Source organism: Gracilinanus agilis, chromosome 2 (genome assembly GCF_016433145.1).
Source record: "Gracilinanus agilis isolate LMUSP501 chromosome 2, AgileGrace, whole genome shotgun sequence".
In the NCBI taxonomy this organism is placed as follows: Eukaryota; Metazoa; Chordata; class Mammalia; order Didelphimorphia; family Didelphidae; genus Gracilinanus; species Gracilinanus agilis.
In genome coordinates this window covers 621,125,228-621,140,946 of record NC_058131.1, presented here as the reverse complement: position 1 = coordinate 621,140,946, position 15,719 = coordinate 621,125,228, and the positions used below count along the sequence as shown (strand labels likewise).

At 32.1% G+C, this 15,719-nt stretch overlaps 1 protein-coding gene across 1 annotated transcript in view; it reads right to left on the bottom strand.

Moving 5' to 3' along the window:
• SMC3 (structural maintenance of chromosomes 3) overlaps positions 1-15,719 on the bottom strand; it is a 42,041-nt gene that overhangs the window by 1,243 nt on the left and 25,079 nt on the right. The window contains exons 14-28 of the mRNA XM_044665566.1: positions 15,551-15,654; positions 15,074-15,173; positions 14,571-14,731; positions 12,616-12,757; positions 9,911-10,061; positions 9,163-9,315; positions 5,719-5,870; positions 5,343-5,501; positions 4,384-4,491; positions 3,422-3,530; positions 2,608-2,855; positions 2,289-2,501; positions 1,654-1,845; positions 1,316-1,493; positions 507-613 (exon numbers count right to left, since the gene is read on the bottom strand). Of these exons, the coding sequence (XP_044521501.1) occupies positions 507-613; positions 1,316-1,493; positions 1,654-1,845; positions 2,289-2,501; positions 2,608-2,855; positions 3,422-3,530; positions 4,384-4,491; positions 5,343-5,501; positions 5,719-5,870; positions 9,163-9,315; positions 9,911-10,061; positions 12,616-12,757; positions 14,571-14,731; positions 15,074-15,173; positions 15,551-15,654 (2,277 nt within the window). The remainder of the gene's footprint in view (positions 1-506; positions 614-1,315; positions 1,494-1,653; positions 1,846-2,288; positions 2,502-2,607; positions 2,856-3,421; positions 3,531-4,383; positions 4,492-5,342; positions 5,502-5,718; positions 5,871-9,162; positions 9,316-9,910; positions 10,062-12,615; positions 12,758-14,570; positions 14,732-15,073; positions 15,174-15,550; positions 15,655-15,719) is intronic.

The following is a 15,719-nucleotide window of genomic DNA, read 5'->3' as shown; positions in this document are numbered from 1 at the left end:
ATCATGTGCATGTTTGTGACTGGTATTAAAAGTAGATTTTAAGTTTCTTTAGGGTAGAGATGTATGCCATTTTTGGCTTTTGTATCTTCAATGCCTATTAAGTAATAGATGCATAATAAATGTCCATTGAATTTAATTGTTTTTTCAGAACACAGAGGAAGTCAGAAAGGAAAAAATAGTACAAAGAATAAACTGCATTTTTTAAAAAAGGTGAAATTATGGAATGTTTTCCTAACTCCAATAAGTCTAAGAACAATATCTAGCACTCATCAGGTAATCAATAAATAAATGACAGTAATATGGATGGGTACCTCAGAAGCTGACAAACTTCTACTCTATGGGGATTCCTCAAAGAAAAAGTTTACTAACATCTCAAACGACATCATCATCTGAGCATTAACTATGTTCAATTTTTTTTTTCTTAAAACAGCGGAAAAAAAACACAAAAACCAAGACAAATTCTCTCGGGGAATAAAAACTAAAATTTCATGGAGGGGAAGCATTACCTTATTTCTGAACTTTACACCATAGAATTTGTCAGCTGACTCAAGTAGTTCAGGCCTGAATGTAGTTGTAATAAACTGAGCATGTACAGCAAGTTCCATAATCATATCTGCAAAATTAAATGTTAATTTATAGCAAATATCTCATTACAAATGGAAAACTAAAAGAACAATATTCACATCTCTAATATACTACTAAGAATGTATATTACTATTTGTTGGTCCAACAAAGATGATTGATAACTACTTCGTAAGAAGAATTTTCTGAGAACCAACCTTATAATTATGGAATGGTAAAATACATTTTTTAACAGGAAGAAACACATTTTTATTTTAATATGAAATTAATTCCAATGCCATCTCTCACTTTTAACAAACATGCACACCTAAGACAAAATGAACTTTTTCTCAAATATTATTTGATAACATTTTACTACTGTAAGAGCTAATAATTCTTAAACTCTAAAAGATATTTATGTAGACCCTCTGTTATAAAGTCAAATGACATTATATGTCATTAAAAAATGTTTTATTCCTTTTATTACATGGTTTTTTGTGTTCAGAGAAATACAAAACAGACTTTTAACATAAAAGGCTTTCATGTAAAAATTAAGGCAGATTTATTATCTAGATTAGAACATCAGACCAAATCTCTGGAGACAAGATCTATTTCTAGCTTATAGCACTCATCTACCTAAAACCAAGAAATTACTGTAAAAGACAAATAACTGTAATTCTGTAGAGCAGAGATTTAATTCATCAGGTTCTGCTAGACATGAAAAAAAAAAAAAAGCACAAATTAAAAAACTTACCTGAAACAGCCTTTCTGTGTTGAGCATCCAAAGCCTGGTCAATCTCATCAAACAAGTAAAAAGGAGCTGGGTCACACTTCTGAATTGCAAAAATTAGTGCAAGAGCCACCAAAGATTTCTGTCCACCTGAGAGCTGTTGCATTTCCCGCATTTCACCTTGCTTTCCTGTAAATGATACCTATGAAAATATTAAATAATGAGTCTTTATCCTACAGCTGTTGAACCAAAACTACTTGCCATGAAGTCCCTCACAAAGTTTTAAAATATTTACATCCACAGACTAATTTAAATTTTTCGATAACACATTTGAGAAAATTAAAATTAAAAAATCATTTTACCCTTATTCCTACTCCAGTGAATTGGTCAACTGATGGGACACTGCTTTGTGAGCCAGAACCTCTCTCACTTTCAGTACTCCCTTCTCCTTCATCTTGAGATTGACTACCTTCCACATCACCTTTCTTCATCACCAAGGTAGCTTTGCCACCAGGTACCAGTTTCTGAAATACTTCACTGAAGTTCTTTGATACCTTGATTCAAATAAACAAACAAATAAAGAATAAAAATAAACAACCAAAAAAAAAACCCACAGTCATTTAAATTCTCTTGTATATGTCTTGTTAAGGTGGAAATAACAACTGTTGCTTGAAACCAAGAGACATAATTAAAAGCTATTCTGTTATTAGGTGAATCATCCCTTGCAATGCATCATGACAGATTAGGAAGAGTTGAATATTAATGATGACAAACTGAAAGTAATGTTTCCTACAAATATAGAAACAAAATGATGATTCAAGGATATGAGAAGTATTGTTTTTTCAAAAGGCTTCATAAAGCTTTATTCGGGTAAGGAAACTTTTTTCATATCTTTATTAGATTCGCTCTGTAGCTTAGGAAAGAAAGCATTAACAACTCAAACAAAACGCACAGTTGAAGTTTCTTGACAATGAGGGCCAACATAATTAAACCATACCTGTTTGAAAGTTAATTGAATAGCCTCATATTTCCGGAGTTCAAGGACATTCATCAACTCCATGATTGATTTATAGCCTCTATCCAGTTCTTCCTGTCTTTTAATTAATTTCTCTTTCTGCTCAGAAAAATTTACAAATTGATCTAAAGCTTTTTTATTAACGTGACTGTATTTCTTTAGTTCTGTGTTGCATTGTTCAAGTTTTCGAAACAGCTATGAGAGGGGGGAAAAAAACAACAGTAAAATTTTAGATCAATTCTAACTAAAATTTTTACATATAAAATAAAACCCACTAGTAGGTCTCCAACTGAAAACTAACCTGTTTGAGGCTTAAAGTTTGGTATTTTTCAAATGCCTCCTGGGGAAGTGACCCAAGCTCTCGAATTTTCTTCATACACTCTTCTTTTTTCTTCAGAAGCATACCTTGCCGATTTGTCATCTTTTCAAGCTCTTTTGTATCATGGTTAATAGCATCCATGTGCTCTTTTTCCATAGTTTTCCAACGCTCCATACTCTTCTGAAGATCTTTAATTGCAACTTCTGTTTTGTCAATAGAATTATCCAGATCTAAATAAAAATAGGAAAAAAGTTAGAATTTAATATACATTTAAAAATCATCATACTCCTGGATTAAAGTTATTTTGGCAGCAATATGGCAAAATGTAATGAGGTTTATTTGGTATATACTGAAAACAAATTATGAGAATTGTGAAAAAAAAAACCACTTAAAAGAACAAATTAAGTAATATATCATAACACACAGTATTAGAATGACCTTGGTATTTCCTGATTTTTTTACATAAATTTTAAAAAATTGGTCACTGATTTACACTCCAAAATTTTGAGATATGACAAACTTTTTTCTTTAGTCATTGTAACTTTTAGGTAAATTAAGCAATTTATTTTCATTAAAGTATTGATGACAAACTTTTCAACTAGCTAGGATCTATTGCTTACAATAAGTTTTAATTACCACAAATGAATTATGACAGTGAATACACAGAAATAATTAGTACATGCTTTTCTGTTATTACCTCACTTAATAGTGAAAAATCCTATAACTAAAATGTTATGATCTTCCTTATAAAAGTAAGAAAATACATTAAACAGTTTTAAATAAATAAGAAACCAACCATCTGATCGTGCCATAGTATCTTTTACACGTTTGTTGATGGCTTCAAGTTCTGATGTTGTAGCAGTAAGAACGGTACCACCTTCAGTCTCTCTTAGTTCATTAAGTTCCTGCAAAACAAATGTTGTCAAGTATTTAAAACTCATAAAGTGACAAAGTGTAATTCTCATTAGATGACTTTTAAAACCAATCAGCCTTCAAGAGAATGCAACTCTTCTTTCTTGGTAGATGTGGAAGACTGAAGGGTAAGGAACACTGCAAATGTTAGTCTCATTTGATGTTAGTTGTTTTGCTGAATTGATTTTTCTTCCCTTTCTTTTTTATTTTTTGTTATAAGGAATGCTTTCTGGGTTGGAAAAAGAAGGGAGAGACATACGCAAATACAAAAAGCCATCAATAAATGATATTATAAAAATCTAATTATGGGGTAGGGGGTATGAACACATTCTAGCAGTAAATATAATCACCTTAAGGACAAGAACTATTTTTCATTTTGTCTTTAAATCCAGGATGCTATGCATCATTGAATAGAGAAGAGGGTGCTCAAAATACACTTGAGACCGCCAAAATTCTCCAAAACTGCATGTCAAACACTGAAAAATATCTAAATGCACAATTTTTTAAATCATCAGCATAACTACTGGGAATATCCTTGAGGAAAAAAATTAGGTCCACAATCAACCTTCCACTACTTAGAGAATACAACTGCCACGTGCAGGAAAAGATAGTTATCAAAAGAATCCATGAAGGTGGCAGCTGGGTAGCTCAGTGGAGTGAGAGTCAGGCCTAGAGACAGGAGGTCCTAGGTTCAAACCCGGCCTCAGCCACTTCCCAGCTGTGTGACCCTAGGCAAGACACTTGACCCCCATTGCCCACCCTTACCACTCTTCCACCTATGAGACAATACACCGAAGTACAAGGGTTAAAAAAAAAAAAGAATCCATGAAGACAAAGCAACCTTACCTGTTCTACTTGGTCTAAGCGTTTTCTCAGATTCTCATTGAGATAGGTCTCCACTCGAGTTATTATGCCTTCCAATTTAATTCTTTCATTTAAGAGCTGCCTGTTTTCCTAGAATTAAGGAAAAAAGAAAAGTGAGTCATGGATACAAAAAGACAAATTTTACTACAATAAAGTGATGTTTTTCTAACACTGACACAATTTTGTGAGATGTAAATGACTCCACTTCCTATAACATTCCTCTTCTACACAAGTTGTTCTATTAGTGGCTACTGCTTTCCATGTTATGGGTTCAAACTCAAAAGATATAAATCTTATCTTTCTCCCACCTTTTTTCCTCACCTTAATTATCACCTTTGCCTTCAATACCAAATGCCATCAAAATACACTTAAAACAATGAGGCTATGAATGTACATTGTCATCTGTGTGTGTTTGAGAGTAACCACAGTAAAAATGCACCTCTGTAAAAATACCCCTAAGATTTCTTGTGCCAATCATAAAACATCTAGAATCAAGCTATAGGAGCACACATGTAAAGCAACCTTTAAAATTATATTATTTCTTGATATTGATATATTTTCCAGATAGAATTTAAACATCTCAGTATGACATTTATACTCACTGAAAAAAATAACTATTTAAGCCCTTAAGCATTCTTTTACATATATGAGGCAGCTAGATGGCATAGTAGAAAAGAATCCTAGGCTTGTAGTCATGAGATCTAAGTTCAAATACAGCCTCAGACACTTAATAGCTATGTGACCTTGGGCAAGTCATCTAACCTCTGCCTCAGTTTCCTCGTCTGTAAAATAGGGATAATAAGCTTTGTTGTAAGGATCAAATGAGATAATATTGGTAAAGTACTCAGCATGGTGCCTGGTACATCATAAGCAATATGTATGTTAAAAGAATTATCAAAAAAGTGATTTTCTAAGAGGATTATTTAGCAAAGCATACTTACTTGCTGGAGCAGCCGAATTTCATCATTCAAATCATCTACTCGTCTCTGATCTTCCAAGCTGAGCTGTGAGAGTAAATCTGTTCCCAGTTCTGCTTTCAGCGATTCTCTTGTAGATTCCATGGCATGTAAACTTGCCTCTAAACTTTGTAAGCTACGTTGCTATATGACAAATGAAGTTATAAATGTAAGTTACTGCTTAAGTTTTAGCCTACATGTACTTACATCAAAGTGAGAGGAAAAAATATTACAGAAAAGGTACTTAAAATGTCAAATTCTAGAATGCCAATATTAAAATTAAGATAATATAAATTCTAAGGTTATTTTTAAAAATCTCCAGTAATGATCAAAAGAGAGGAACTTAAGAGGTCCTATGTACCTTTGGCATAAAAGTTTTTTCAGACTGCTGTCTCTTCTCTTTTAGCATCTTCATCTCAGATAAAATACTATCTCGGGAAGCCTTGAATTTCCTCTGCTGGGTTTCAATTTGTTGCATTTGATTCATCAGCTGATCAATTTCATTATTAATCCATACAATGGGCTAAGGAAAATTCTGTGCAGTTTTAAATACAAGATTATTTTTCCATCCCCTATCATCCCCCTCCATATACTTTTTAGCCCTTAAGTATCACATATCTAAGAACAATCTTATAAAACTCTTTGGAACTTAACCATGCTGAATTAAATACTGGATACAATTACTAAAAACATCCACTATAATGCTTACTGCTTTATGAACAGACATTATTAGACATTGCTAGTGTATTGATTTTACTCGATTTAATTTCTTTATAGTTATAAATTATAAAGGGTAGAGATTTATGGAAAATGGCAGAATTAACTGGGAAAAAGCAGAAATGCTGAAAAACTAAACCTTTATTTAAATCATCCTTATGCTATTATAATCTAAAAGCACAGTCTATTATTTCAGCAATAATAGTATGAAAAAAAATCTCAAGAAAGCTATTTGTACCTTCTTCTAATAAGAAAATCAGATTGATGTATGTATCAAATATTTTTATTCTCTTAACACTTTGTTTTCTCATTCTGCTTTCTAAATTTTGTCAAATTTAACCTGAGCACAATATAATTGACAATCTCAATCCCTGTACCATAGGGATTAATAGAACCAAAACACATTCAACTTTTTAAGGTATATTTCCCTTTTAATCAGAACCCAATTCAACAAAAGTATAAGGTCAATTAAGAACAGATTCCAATTCAAATCATTGCTTGTGCTTGATTCATATCAAAAGGGGTTACTATTCATATTGTAATAGATCATCCTGACATACAACTCCCGTTTACTCATACAAAAATTTACTCAAGTCAGAATGATTCATTCTCACAACACTCACTAATTCCTTCTGAAATCCCCTCTGTGGCTGTAACCAGACCTGAAACATTAGTCGTAGAATCTATATCACAGCCCAACATTATGCCGATAGTGCAATAATAACATTTTACTTTCTACTTTTCAAATCTGTTATTCAAATCTTTTAGTCATAATTTACTAATTTAAGATAACCTGGAAAAACTGATGAAGCTCTAAACAGTGGTGTCATTAATCATAAGCCAGCTTGAATCTCTTGGATTTTGGTCTAGGTATAGGGCAAGATGAAGAGAGACTCATTGCTTGGAGGTGATGATACAAAATTATCCAATAACAGAAAGTAGAACAATGTAATTCCTAGTCTATTTATGTCATCTGCTATCACGGAGAATAAATTTCAGACTGAAAACACCAAAAATAAAAATGGTTCAAAGGAAAGTAGAGAGCAGATTTCAAGAAAAATATGACATTCCATCTCCTGTCTCTAATCCCTTTTAGTGGATGTCTATCCCTGGAACACATTTTCTCTTAAGTCCTATCTCAGAATTCCTAATTTCCTTAGAAGTTCAGGGGGCATACCACTTGTACCATGGCCCTAATAGTACTTCCTCACCCCAAAGTCCTCCCCCCAATCACCTTTAGTACCTACATATGTATGCATGTTGTATCCCTGGTTAGATTATAGGTTTTTTGAGGGCAAGGATTGTTTCTCTTTTATTTTTGTATGCCCAGCAGCACCTAGCACAGTGCCTGCCACATAGATGCTTAAAAAATGCTTGTGGATTGGTTGCTATAAATGAGTTAAATCACCTAACCAAGACAAATTACATTTCAAGATATTGAAAGAATTTATGGGTATTTTCATTGAACTACTATCAGTAATCTTTGTTGTGTAATTGAAGAGATGTCAAAATATCAAAGGCCAAATATTCCAATTTTCAAATAAGCTAAATGTAACTCCACATGACTAAAAATCAGTGCCCATATTATCTGCCACTCAAAATAAAATCATATGCTATTATAATTCTGCTTATGTTTTAAAAATAATTACTATATTTATGGTTTTAAAAAAAATCCTGAAATGAGAACATTTCAAACAGAAAAATAAATTTTTAAAGGAACTGGCATATTTAAAAATTTGAAACAATTATGTACTGTTAGGTACTTTTTTACTTAGTACAGCTAAAGTAAACCAAACCCTATTAGAACTTGATAATGAAAAGATTACAATTTTAGTTTTAGTAATGATCATTAGCAAAGGGAAATATTTTAATACATACAGTATTTACTTAAAGAGACCGTACTTCAAATCTCCTCTACTTCATTTTACCAGAAATGAGAAATGCAACTGTATGGGTTGCAAGTTAGACAACTGGAATTCCTTATAGCCATGACAAACAGTTCAGAAGTGATTATCTGAATCCCAAAAGCAAGTTAAAAGGCATGTTCCTACAATTGTTCAGAGGAGATAGCTTTGCCATCCACCCTGAACATAGTTAAATTAAGATAGGTCTTAAATTAGGATAATACATAAGATATAAGAGGAGTCCTTCACAACTACTATCACTCTCTGTTCCAATAAGAATATAGCAATGTCAAAGCAGTCAAAAATTAAAAACAGTATCTTAAGGTATTATTCATAGAGATCATATTATATATGTCTCATTGCCTATATAGTGTATAGCTAATCCAAAATACACAGTGTCAACTACAAATATTAATGGTGAACTTTATTTGGCACTAACAGTATTTTCTTATTGAAAAAAAAAGTATCTCTTTAAAATTTTATATTTTCACTCATTCTCCCAGCCCCATATCTCCTCTGAAAAGTAGAATTTACTTCTGTTAAAAAATAAGAGCTAGTAAGAAATGAAGGGGATGATATCAGAAAAACCTAAGAAAACATGTACTAACTGATGCAAGATGAGGCAGATAGTAGAATAATCTACACAGTACCAGCAATGAAAAATAATCAACTCTGGAGACTTGATGGCTCTCAACAAAATGACCATAATTCCAGAAGATTCATGAAGTATGCTATCTACTTCAGATAGAGAGCTGATGGACTCAGTGTAGCCTAAAGCATATATTTTCTTTTTTTTTTTTGAGGGAGATGGAGAGAGGAACACAACTTATATATTCATAATAGATTTTTTCTTCCTTATGCCGTCTCATTGAATAATAGGGTGAAAGAACTTGGAATTGAAATAAATAAAAAAATGTCTTCAAATATTTTTTTAAGGAAAGAACAAGGAGGAAGGTAATTATTATCAATAAATGCTGGTAGCTAACCACAAAAACAGAATGAAAGTAGTTTTCTTTTTTTAATCCTGCTTAAAAGGCAGATGCTAAATAATCTAATAATGTTGAAAGTGTGCATATTTAAATAAATGAGAGTAAAATACTAATTTTCTACTGGTTGAGAAAAACTATGCAATTTAATAAAACAAAAATAGAAACTCCAATATATTAAATTCTCTAAAAGGATATTTTCAATATTTCTACGAAGATTTTCATTGAGCTTGGCTTCAAGTTCACCTAGTTCTTCTTCAGCCTTTCTAACATCTTTCTGCAATTCAAGGCGAGACTTTCTGGTATCATAATATCCTCCAGTTAAAGCACCTCGATGGCTGACTTGATCCCCTATTAAGAAGAAAATAGAAAAATAGTGATTTTGTATAGCATACATATTTGTATAATGTTTCCTAAAGTCAATTCCTTTTTAGTAAATAACTGAATTAGATTTTAAAATGACATTCACAACTGTACAAATCTGGGGCCAAAATGAGAGACTTTAATCTTTAAAAGCATTTAATTATGCTTTCTAGACCAATCCCTTAATTTATAGATGAGAAAAAAGAGGCCTGGAAAGGTAAAATGACTTGTGAAAAGTGACAGTTGGAAGGACATGACCATGTTTTTCAATGATCTTCCCACTGTACTATGGCGCCACTGTCAACTAAACTAGATATATAGAAAAGTGTGTGGATCCATGGGGAAATTTAGGAGAAGTAAAAACCAAAAGATATCAGTAAAAAATGTAAAAATATGTTTTCTTATTAAAAAAGAAAGCATAACAGTATTTTTAAAGGATATAAGTTTTTAAATGCTCTTGAAATTCATAGCTCTAACTTTAATAAATGAACCTTAATAAAATGTTATTTCATATGCCAAAAAGTTAATTAGCTATAATTCTGAAAAATTAAGAAGTATTACCAATATAATATTTACTACAAACCTTCCAAGGTAATGCAGTCCATAGTAAAGGCACGGGCCAACTGGGTAGAAACTTCCATGCTCCGACAAATCAAAGTCTTTCCAAACACATGTTTGAAGGCTTTGTCAAATCTTGGATTGTATCTTAGTTTACTGATCATTGGAATAGCATCCTGAAAAGAAGTAGTCATGTTACCACACAGGAAGATGTATGTATAACATTCATCACATCAGTTAACTAATGGATGTTGGCAGAAATACAAATAGCAGTCTTTTAGATATTTTTGCAATATCATGAAATAATAATATCAAAAACTTAAGACTTAGAAGGGACCTTAAAAAAAAAAAGCCATCTAGTTAAACCACTTCATTTTAAAGATGAGGAACCTGAGTACTAGAGTGGTTACTTGCCCAAGTAATAGAAATAAAGTATAAGCCAAGATCCTCTGAGAGATATTCATTAATTAAACACTTAGTTTGTGGCAGACATGGTGCTAAATTATGAATACTAAGAAAGGCAAATGATTTGCTCTCAAGACACTAACATTTTAATGGAGAAGGCAATATCCAATATGTATATACAAGAGAAATACAATGCATAAAGTAATGTAAGGTTAATGGGAAGACATTAGAAGCAGAAAAAGCAGCTTTAGAAGGTGAGATTTCAGTTGAGTTTTGAAGGAAACGAATAAAGATATAGACCAAACAATATGAGAGATCATTCCAAGAATGAGGGACAGACAGAACAAAGACAGACAATAAGGACCTGAAATGCTGTGTGTAGGATAATGTAGCTGGCTCTAAGAGAAGGGGAACAGGTGATTAATGCACTGCTGATAGATATGAAGTGGTTTAGCCATTCTGGAAAGCAATTTGGAATTAAACCCCCAAAGTTACTAATCTATGCATACCTAACTGCTGATTCATGGCACAGTGCCTGGCCCATTGTATGCATTAATTGTGCATAAATAATGTGTTTATTGACTAATTGATACCACTACTAAGTTAATACTTCAAAGAAATCTAAGAAAAATCTCCTGTATGTACAAAATATCTAAAGCAGCTATTTTTGTGAAAGCAAAGAGCTAAAAACTAAGGAAGTATATTCACTATATGGGGAAGAAATTATGGCATACAAATAAGTAGAATGGACTGTATAAGATGATAAAAGGGACAATTTAAGAGAATCTTGTTAAGTACTATAAGAACTGACTCAGTGAAGTAAGCAGGACCAAGGAAATAATTCATACAATAACAACACTGTAAAAATGAACAATTTTGAAAGGTTTAAGAATGCTAAAAACTCTGATCTATGCAATGACCAACCAAAAGTCCAGAGGACCCAGGGCAAAGAATACTACTTATCTTCTGATAGAAAGGTGATAAGACTCAAGATGCAGAACAAGACATATATTTTTGGAGAGTCAATGTGGGAATCGTTTTGCTTGACTATTTTTGTTATGATGGTTTGGTTTTTCTTTTTTCCCTTCTTAAGGAAAGGGAAAGGTGAGGAGAGAAAATAAAATGCCTAATTGAAAAAAAGAATTATTTAAATTAAAAAGAAGAGTGCTTTGCTGCAGTGAGAGACCAGCTGAAATTATGAGGTTAAGAGTCTGCAATGTGCCCAATTCCACATAGCTTTGTGTTGGGGGATTTTTCAGCTCCACTTGTAGCAAAGGAAGTGAAGGAGATAGAAGGGAGGAATAATTTAAATCTAGTTCTCTAGGTACAGCTAGGTGGCTCAGTAGATTGAGATCCAGGCTCAGAGACAAGAGGTCCTTGGATCAAATCTGGAATCAGGCACTTCTAGCTTTGTGATCTTGGCTAAGTCACTTAATTCCCATTGCCTAGCTCTTACTGCTCTTCTGCCTCAGAACCAATACATAATATTGAGTCTACCACTGAAGGTAAGAGATTCTTTAAAATAAATAAATAAATCCGGCCCTCTTTCCATTGTACTATTCCAAGAAGTGATGATTTAACACTGTAAAAATTTTAAAAGATTTCTGATTTATATGACGAAAAAATGAGTTACTCTCATATAGCCTAAAAATAAATAATGCTAAATTAATCATTAATCTTATGCTGAAGTAATAAACACCTAACCTTAAAATAAATTTATAATTTATGAGCAGGCTTCAAATTTTAGAATAAAACAAGCTCTTAAAAATGTCAACCTTATTTATCCCCCCCAGGTAGAATATTTTATTTCTACCCACCAAAATTGTTTTTAAAATATTAATAAATTTTCTAAAAAGTCAAAAGCATTTGACTGGTAGAAATAGGAGAAAAAGGAAAGATATGGGATAATGACAATTTCCAAAATTTCTACTACTCCAAATCATTTTGCAAAAGTTTTATATTGTAAGAATACACAATAACAACTGCCAAAACACTAGTAAGTAAAATATACAATAAGTAATATATTGGAGCCCAATATCCTTTTATAAAGTATAGAGGAAACACTAGAAAAGTAGCTTTTAAAAATATACACAGGTGGTGATAAGATTATACATTTTTAAAAGATTATTTCTTTCAGGTAATGGTAAATAAAAAATATTTTCTTCATTTATAGGCTAGAATGCCTAAAAATTTATTGAGAATTATTTAAAAGCAAATACATACCCATATACACATTTCCTGCCTTGTGTACACAAATACACACACATATATACACACTCTCCCTCTCTGTCCCTTACTCACACACACATATCCCAAAACACTCACATTGGTTTCTGGATAGGCTGTATCTCTGACATCCAACTTGTTGAGAGGCAGAAAGGTCACTTCTCCTGGAAGGTTCATTTTATTAAACTCCATTAAAATCTTGGTACTCACTTCATCTGAATCCACAATATGATAAAACAGCCTAAATGTAAATAATACATTTATGTTTGGGGGGCTTAAATTTCAAGTGATACATAAATTTCTAATCAAAACGTCATAACACATTTATATATACTACTTTCCAAGTTTTACAAAGAACTCTGCCTTCAGCCAATCCTGATCAAATTTTATTATCTCTACTTTACAGATAATTAAACTGAGGCACAGGGTGGTAAAGTGATTTGTCTGGGATTATATGGTAGTTAAATGATAGCACTACAGCTCAAACTCTGGTCTCCTGATTTCAAATCCAATACTTTTTTTCTATGATTCCATATTCCATCTCAAAAATCTAATTTCTTTTTTCCTCCTATACAAATAGCCCAGTTACTTTAAGAAAACTGACTAAAATACTTTAAAATTTCAACTATGGCCAGGGTCAAAGTTTTTGACCAAGTAAGAAACAGAAAATTATAGGAAATAAAAAATTTTATGTAAAAGTGAAAAGTTTTTGCACAAATAAAATCAGAGCTGTTAGAAGACAAATAGTTGGCTGGGAAAATTTCTCTGATAAACCATGATAAACAGGGAATTGACATAAACATAAGAGCAAGGACTATTTCCCAAAAAACAAGAGGTCAAAGGATATGATCAAGCAGTTTTCAATAAGCCAGCATATGAAAAATGTTCTAAAAATCAATAAGAATAGTCCTGAGGAGCAGTTAGGTGGCTCAGTGGATTGAAAATCAGGCCTTAGAGATGGGAGGTCCTAGGTTCAAATCTGAGCTGTGACCCTGGGCAAGTCACTTCACCCCACTGCCTAGCCCTTACTGATCTTCTGCCTTAGAGCCAATACCACAGTACTGATTCTAAGTCAGAAGGTAAAGGTTTAAAAAATAGTCCTGAAAGTTAAAACAACATTGAGGATTCTCTATCCTTTATTCAGTTAAAACTTCCCTTATCTAGAGTTGTGAATAGCTCCTTCTTTGATCTTCTCATATATATTTATATGACCATTTACATCTAAGTCAAATATCGATATGGAATTTATTTAGATATATAGTATGAGATATTGATGTATGACTAATTTCTGACTCTCCTCCGGTTTTCCCAGAACCTTTGGTTGAATATTAAGTCTTTTCCTCACCAATCTGAATCCATGGGTTTATCCAATGCTATATAATGAATATGATCTAATACATTTATGTTTGGTTAATTCTGGGTCTTATTTAGCTATTGTTTCACTGATAAATTTTTTTTAATTTTAAAGCAATACCAAAGAATTTTGATGATTACTACTTTATAGGTTAGTTTGAGATATGGCAGTCCTCAGTCTCATTCCTCCAACCCCTCACCTTTATCCCAACTATTGTCTTTAAGATTTTCAATTTTTAATTGTTCATAAGAATTTTATTAGTTTTTCTAGTTCTGAAAATCTTTATTTGATATTTAGATAGTATTATACTTAATCTAATAATTAATCTCAATAATACTTTTTTTAAAATTATATTGTCACAGCTGGGCCCATTCTCAATGTCAGTAGAACTTATATACTGCCATGGTCTTTGAAAACAGAGTCCCTTCATACCACAAGATATCATAAAATATAAATGACAAACAAAACTACATTAGCACATGCTCAAGAGGAAATATGTAAGAGCAAGGCAAAATGAGGTGAGAACTCTGGCTTTTGGAATTAGAAATTACTTCTTGCATTTTTCATTAGAAAATTGAATAAAAAGCTAATGGCAAAGATTAACTTTAAATGTTATTATTTCAACAAAAAAATTGTCATTTGTATATTTTTTTGTTCTTAATCTCATTCTGAACCCTGAATGGCAAAGTCTCTATTTCACCTGTTTCCAGCAGTGACTTCAACACATGTGTAGAAAGCTGGTTCACACTCAAAGTTATTCATCACAATACCATGATAACCATTTTGAACATGCTGATTTATTCCTTTTCGACGAAAATGATCCAAAACTTTGTTGATGCTGTCTATGCCATTTAAAATGGCCTGTTTAAAAAAAGAAAAACATTTGGAAGTTTAAAAAATTATCTTCAGCAGCATTTCTGCCAAAAAGAATGCTGTTACATAGATTTTTATGATACTATCTAAAATATTAAAGCATAAATAAACCTTAATAATAGCAATAGTTCCTACAGATAACATAGTTATATTACTGACAATAATAAGATACCTATCACTAAGTGATTTGCCAAATGCACTATTTACTACCTAGCACCAATGATCCATTAGTAGTATGACTGATAAATTCTCCTTGAGGCATAACAGTTTCAATGAAATAGTTTGCAATAGCAGTCTTCAGTTCTGTTTAATGAAAAGAACACTGCCTACCTTTCCTGTTGCTGCTCTAAGAAGTTGCTGCTTCTTTTCAAGATCTTCTCGTTTGGCAGCAAGCGCTTGCTGTTCTGCATTTTCCTCTCTCCATAAATAACTGTAAATAAAAATTAAGACTTCCTTTAATTAAGCAAATGAAGACATTAAGTAGAAACTTCTTATAACAAAATAACGGAGGCACCTAAATAGTACAGTAGAAGAGTGCCAAAGGAATTAAGAGGACTTAAGCACAAATCTGGCCTCAAGAGACTTCCTAGCTGTGTGACCCTGAGCAAGTCATTTAAGTCCAACTGCCTAACCCTTACCACTCTTCTCCCTTAGAATCAATAATAAGACAGAAAGTAAGGGAATAAATAAATAAAATAATGAAATTACATATGAAAAATGGATTAATGTTCATAGGTGTTACAATGTTTTAAAACAAAAGAAAATTGAAAATAAATTTATACATGAAAATTAAAACATATTACTAACTTTCTTTCACTCTGTAACTCATCTTTCTTATTTTTCACTTCATAGTATTTTCTATCCAGTTCTTCTACTCGAGCCTTGACTTCGTTAAGATCCTGATCCAATTTCTAAAGAAAATGAAAATCATAACATTACTTTAAATAAAAGCTATATTTTAATGTTTTTTAACTGA